General features: G+C 38.3%; 1 protein-coding gene across 1 annotated transcript in view; it reads right to left on the bottom strand.

Annotated features, from left to right (window-relative positions):
• Positions 1–128: 128 nt before the first annotated feature.
• Positions 129–7078, bottom strand: part of LOC100671947 (disintegrin and metalloproteinase domain-containing protein 2-like) — a 48507-nt gene continuing 41557 nt past the window's right edge. The window contains exons 10-11 of the mRNA XM_023551090.2: positions 5006–5142; positions 129–669 (exon numbers count right to left, since the gene is read on the bottom strand). Of these exons, the coding sequence (XP_023406858.2) occupies positions 474–669; positions 5006–5142 (333 nt within the window). The 3' untranslated portion in view covers positions 129–473. The remainder of the gene's footprint in view (positions 670–5005; positions 5143–7078) is intronic.

Here is a 7078-nt window from a genome sequence, read left to right as displayed (position 1 = left end):
TGTACTTTCATTCAGATTGAAAAAACTGACTTTACCTGAGTATGTATTATTCTAAATATTTTCGACTCAAATGGGGCCCTGGATTAGAATAGTCAAAAGCCGTAAAATTTCCTGTTACCTTTGCGAACAAGCCCAATGTGTATCTTTCTTCATGGGACAAAGATATAGATTAAAATGAAACACTGGGGCAGGGGAACGGGAAACACCAGAAGTGGAGAAGAGACCTGTTAATGCAGAGATAGGGGCAACTGATCTCAGAATGTAGGCTGACTAATGACCAATGGGGATAATCTACAAATTACTGAAATACCTCAACTTGTGAATCAATTTATTTATTTGTTATTATGGCTACACGATTCTCAACACTAAATCTTTTAGAGAAGAGTGAGCTTGATAAGTTCAAGAAAATCGAAGTGTAGCACTATAGAAGTAATTTTAGTTGCACGATGAAATTCTATTGTAAAACTATCTTCTTATTCAATACCAACCTCTACACGTCCACAGTCACATTGCTCTCCATCTTCAACATGTTTATTACCACAAAGGGAAGTCTTGTAAGATGGATCCAGGTGTGGCTGGTTTTGAAGACACCGAGAATTTGGCTTTGAAATAAAACGTATGAAGTCTTCCATGCTGCAGTTACTGAAGATCCTCACACCGCTGGAATGACTAAAATTACATTTTACTTCAAAGTTTCCTATTCCTACCAATATAATGATCAGATCCATCATGGACCAGCCCAGAGTTTTTCCTCCTCTGTCAACTTGTAAGGAACAACCACAAGGTTGTTGTTCTGAACTGACAGAAATGTTGATGGCACAAATGAAGGTAACATAGAGGTACGAGCCAGCTTTCCATATAAATTACTTGTAACCTCTGGATTTTCTATAACTGAATCCTACACGGGCCATATCCATTGTAGCAGGAATCGCCCCTGTGTCCATTCAACTTTCTGACTCATGTGATCTGATAATATCCAAAACATAAATTCAAATTTAGTTAAAAGCTCAGTATCTACATGGCTAAGTAGTACATCAAGAAGTGACCCAGAAGTCTAGGACTCTGTACTGAAAATCTATTGGAGCTTGTCAGAGATTCCATAAAAAAAGTCCATAACTACTACAGATAACTCTAGTTTCCTTGAAATGGAAGGATCATAAAAGTCTGAGTGGCAGAAAATCTTGGACAACTGCCTGAGCCTGCGGCAGATGGTTCTCTTGTTCTAGGCCCCACAGAAAATTAATAGGCTTCTGAGTCACCCAGTGAATGGGTGGGGATAGTATTCTCTGTGCACTATACTTTTCATCCCAGATTGGTGGTAAGGGATTCAAATGTAATAACTTGTTCTTTGCCATCAAGGAGATGTCATAACATGACCGTAACCATTGGACACCTAAACAATTTACTATTTTGGCAAGCTTCTGTATCTTTGCAGGGTTTATTTCTCATCCTCTGATATCAAGAATACTTTGCTCTTTCAATTCAAAAGATCTGATTAGCATAATGTCATTGATAAAGTGAACCTTTTTGATATTCTATGAAATGTCAAAACAACTAAGGTGACTGTAGAATAATGTATGACATAGAATACAGGGGTTAATATAGGCCTAGAGCAGGAGAATGAATGTAAACTGAAGATCTATCCACATAATTTGCAAATTGTTTTTGCTCTGCATAAACACAATTTCCTTAGGCAAAAGATTCACAGTGAAAAGAATTTACGCATCCAACTAGAAAGGTCAAAACAAATGTCAAAACAACAGCTTTGTGATCTATTCCACTAGCAATACCACATCCACTATAGCAGCTATAATTGGTACTATCACTTCCTTAAATTTCTGACAGCCTATCTAAAATGTCATAAAAAATCTGTTTTTTCCAGAGTCATACAGGAGAATTGAATGGGGATATTATGGGGACCATCTTCTCTACTTTCTTGAAGACATTGAGAATGGTTTTAACCTCTACTATTCTACCCGGTATGTGTCATTGTTCTAATTAACTAATCCATCTGGGATTGAGGTTAGTTTCATGAGCTTTCATGTGGTCCTTCCTACTATAATTATTCTAACTTTACAAGTCGTAGAATTTATGTGAGATCTGTATATCTACCCCAAATACGAGTTCTGAGACCAGGGAAATTACCACAGGCTGAGGTCATGAGCTAAACTGATCCAATGTGAGATGTCTTGGGAGAGCACTCCACTGATACTCTGGCTTCCTCACTCTACCTGGGTGCTCCCCAGGTCTCAGTGTCAATTCAGACCTTGTATCTAATAATCTCCATTCTCCAGTGTACAATTATTTTGGTAAATGGGCACAAGTCCCTCTGGTGAAAGACTGAGAAGGAATTTATTGTATTTTTTAAAGATAATCCTTCAAAAAGTGGACTCTAAGTCTGAGAACTGGTTTAAACCCTGAAACATATTGAGGCATCACAATTATCCACTGTGGCAGCTTACAAGAGCATTCTGCTCACCAGTTCTCTCTTTTTTTTTTTTTTTTCTGGTTTTACATGAAAATCAATACCCTCGTTTGCCGCCCAATGATCTTACCACTAGGAGCCTATTAAATGTCATCAAAAATCTTTAGAGGTCAAAGCACTGTGATTGCCACTTTGGTCTTGCTACCTGTGGTAGAAATTACATCAACCTTGTCTCTGATGGTTAAGGACTGGTATTTCAGTTGCCTATCACTCCAAATGACATTAAGTAGCTCGGTTTCATGATAGGATATCTTACTGACAATGGCCTATGGAGGACAGGCATCTCTGCATTTATCAATGAATTCCAGTCTCCCTGTCACTAGTGTGTTCCTAACTATTTCAGTAAAGGAAGCATCTTCTAGGCCTTCTTGGAGAGCAGGTCAGGTTATGGATTCTCTGGTCTCAGACAATAAATCCTTTTCTTGAGTTTTCTGTTCCCTTTTCTCAATATTCTTTCCATATAATTCTGGCTTCTCTACTTCATTTGCTATGGGTCATGATTGTGTCTAGACTTCTCGGAGCCATTGCTCACTCACTAAAGAAAAACTAGGAGCCACTGCAGCAGCATCTTAATACTGACTCCAAGTATCCTTGCCATGATGTTTCATCCTAAGTCATGTGATAATATTCCAAAGTCAATAAAATATTCTTTAACCAGTCTTATGTTCTGATCCTTAGTTCCAACACTCTGAAAATTCTGTCACACCCAAAAACCCAGTGCTGTCGAGTCGATTCTGACTCATAGTGACCCTCTTTGTCACAAGGGGTCCTTATTCCTGTTAATACCTATTATTAACCAGGCCCTGCAGCTCTCTGTGGAGTCATCTATTTCTTCCCCAAGCAGGGACTGTATTTCCCCATGCAGGCTTTACTGAGATCTAATTCTAGTAATTAATTTGGAGGCAATGAAAGGATGTGGAGAGGTAATTAAAAAGAAAAGCATTATTTTAAGAAACACTAGACTCAGGTAGGGCCTTTGCAAAGTCCACAGCCAAGGCTGTTCTTGTTGCCATTGGACCAGTTAGTGATCCCTTTCCACACTCCCATTCTGAAAGTTGGCTTTCTAGGATCATGTCTGATACCAACTTCTGTAATGTGAGTACCCTAAAAACAGAGTCTGAAACAAGGACTTGAGAGCAGGCAACTTTTAAGAGTGATTGTGGAAGCAGGAACAGTGAGATGGGAAAAGAAGAAATCACAGATAACACTGCATTATCTAGTGAAACACAGAAAATACCTCCCGGAGTTTACCATATGAAAAAAATGATAGAGCAGAGCATTTATACAGTAGCTTCCATCCCTGACTGGATAAGAATTTCCTTAAACACCTGAGTAAAAGTATCCTCCAACTATAAAATCTCATGAAACCAAAAACCAAACCTGTTACCATCAATTCAACTCTGACTCATAGTGACCCTATAGGACAGAGTAAAACTGCTCCACAGGATTTCCAAGGAATGGCTGGTGGATTCGAACTGAACTGCCAACCTTTTGGTTAGCAGCCAAATGTTTAACCACTGTGCCACTAGGGCTAGTGGCAATATAACAAATAGGTTTGGTTATTTCTTAGGGGCATGATAAAGACACCAAAACTGGCCAACTCATTATGCTGTGTGAAATAAGTCAGTCACAAAAGGACGAATATTGTATGAGACCACTATGATAAAAGCTCATGAAAAAGTTTACACACAAAAAGAAACAACCTTTGATGGTTATGAGGGAGGGGAGGGGTAGGGTTGGAAAAACACTAACTAGACAATAGATAAGTGGTAAGTTTGGTGAAGGATAAGACTGTACACAATACTGGGGAAGCCAGCACAACTTGTACAAGGCAAGGTCATGTAAGCTCCGTGGACACATCCAAACAACAACAACAAAACTCACCTGCTGTGGTAGTGATATATAGGAGCCCTGGTGGTACAGTGGTTAAAGTGCTCAGCTGCTAACTGAAAGGTTGGCCATTTCAACCCACCAGCTGCTCCCTAGGAGAAAGTTGTAGCCGTTTGCTTCTGTAAAGATTATAGCCTTGGAAATTCTATGCGGCAGTTCTACTCTCTCCTATAGGGTCGCTATGAGTCAGAAACGACTTGATGGCAGTGGGTTTTGGTAGAGATAGACAACAGCCTGAATGAGAGCTTATCTGAAATGTATAGATGCCAAGTTTTAAGGCTGAGCCAGCGAAGGATGAAGAAGGTTAATGCAAACAAGGCAGACACTAATTATTCTTGTGTAGTTGTCACAGCATATACTTTTCCCATCAAATCCTTCATTAAGGGTATATTTTCCAAACAAATATACTGGTGAAATTTAGGTCACACATGAAAATGTAAAAGTGATATTTGATAACAAAAGATATTGAGATAGATATGTAGCGTGAGTATTGGAATGTATATTCTGATTTGGGGATCACTGATCATGGCTATTTCTTGGTCATTAGTGTTTCTTCGTACAGCTTACATTTTCTTAATTTAAACACATCAAAATTATCATCCAGTGGACATGTAAAACAAAACATCTTACACTGCTTCCGGGTTCATTATGCAGGCAGCTCCTGAGCACTGACATTTGTTAACGTCATCAAACGCTATCCCCATACTGAGACTCAGTAACTGAGCTATAATAACTGCAAATGATTCCAGGCTTATGGTTCTGGAGTACTAAAAACAACAAAGAAACAAGCAAAACACAAACTTTTGAGTGGTAGCCCATTCATCTGGAGAATAATTTAATCATTTTAAGAAAAACAAGAAAATTAATGTGATAAAACATAATAAAGGCATCCGATACATTACCTAGAGAAGTACCTTCACTGTTGGTGTATTTCACGTATTACCAATATAAGAGCAATATGAGAATTAAAATTTGAAACTTTACTAGAATCTAAAATGAATAGTGAAAAATTCTTGATGACTCCTTAGGCTGCTCAACTCCAAAGTTTCAATAGAACATCTTATTTATGTCATTCTTACAATCCTGTTTATTTTTAAAGTCTGTATAATCGTTAATATATACTCCACCTGTGTGTGTGTGTGTGTGTGTGTGAGAGAGAGAGAGAGAGACCAGTTTAACGTAATAATATGGTTAAATTCTATGTATTTTCCATAACCTTAATTCTTTAATATTTGAAAGTAAATTTCTATACATGCCTCTTGTTGTTGTTGTGCGCTGTCCAGTCAATTCCAACTCATAGAGACCCTGTAGGACAAAGTAGAACTACCCCACAGGATTTCCTGGTGGTGTAGCGGTTAAGGGCTATGGTTGCTAACCAAAACGTCAGCAGTTTGAATTCACCAGGCACTCCTTGTAAACCCTATGGGACAGTTCTACTCTGTCCTATAGGGTTGCTATGAGTCATAATTGACTTCACAGCAACAGGTTTTTTTTTTTTTTTTTAAATCATTACAGAAGCAGATCGCCACTAGTGGGCTCAAATGCCAACCTTTCGGTTAGCAAGGGAATGCTCAACCATTGCACCACTACTACTACTCTACCTGTTGCTGGTCGAGTGAATTCCAACTCATACTAATCCCTTAGGACAGGGTAGAACTGCCCCACAGGGCTTCCAAGGAATGCCTGGTGGATTCGAACTGCTGACCTTTTTGGTTAGCAGTGGTATCTCTGAACCACTAGGCCACCAGGGTTTCCTCGCACCACTAGGGCTTCTTATGTGTCTCTTAGATCAAGCTTTTTAATAATCTTTGAATTTGCTGTATTTGTCGCAGAATTTTGTTAAAGTATCCAAGTAAAATTGTATTATATCAATTTATTCTAGTAGCACTATCAGCATTTGTACATATATTTTGACAATATATTATTAGGAATGTTAACACTTGCAAGTGAAATTTTGTTATGTTGTAGTTGATATAAAATTTATATCAGTTTTGGTCCTAAGGTCGTTGTTTCCTTTAGTATTGCTGTACCAAATTTCATTTGGTCACATTTCCCTGGTTAGATTTTTCCTAATGTTTAATGTTAAATGTTGTATGAAAGTACAGATGAATTTGAAATTGGAAAGAGCATCCAATCTGAAATTTTTGGTCTTAAGAAGTAAACCATTTCTATGTTTGTATTCCATTGCTTTGATACACTACAATATATTTTCCCATTTTTTTTTTCTTACTGAGAGACATTTGGATTGTTTCTAGGTTGGGGTTATTTTGAATAAAGCTGCAAAAAACATTCTTGTATTTGGTGGATATCTGCACTTATATGTAATCCTTACAGGGAGTAACGGCTCAGTGGTTAAGAGCTATGGCTGCTAACCAAAAGGTCAGCAGTTGAAATCCATCAGCCACTCCTTGGAAACCCTATAGGGCAGTTCTACTCTGTCCTATAGAGTTGCTATGAGTCAGAATTGACTCGACAGCATAGCTTTTTTTTTTTTTTTTAATGCACTCATAATGTAGGCATAGGTGGAGCTTGAGAAGACATAGACAAAAAGGTTTTCAAAGTACTTGAACCAATTTCTACCCCTCCCTGCAATGTTTGGCTATTAAAGTTTAGCTCTACTCTGACACCCGTGGGGTTGCCATGAGTTGGAATGGACTCAGTGGCAACTGGTAATTGGTATATTCTCGACTCAGTGGCACTGGA

The sequence above is a fragment of the Loxodonta africana genome, chromosome 19 (assembly GCF_030014295.1).
Source record: "Loxodonta africana isolate mLoxAfr1 chromosome 19, mLoxAfr1.hap2, whole genome shotgun sequence".
Taxonomy (NCBI): domain Eukaryota; kingdom Metazoa; phylum Chordata; class Mammalia; order Proboscidea; family Elephantidae; genus Loxodonta; species Loxodonta africana.
The sequence above is the reverse complement of the archived record's forward strand: the minus strand, read 5'-3'. Positions and strand labels throughout refer to the sequence as shown.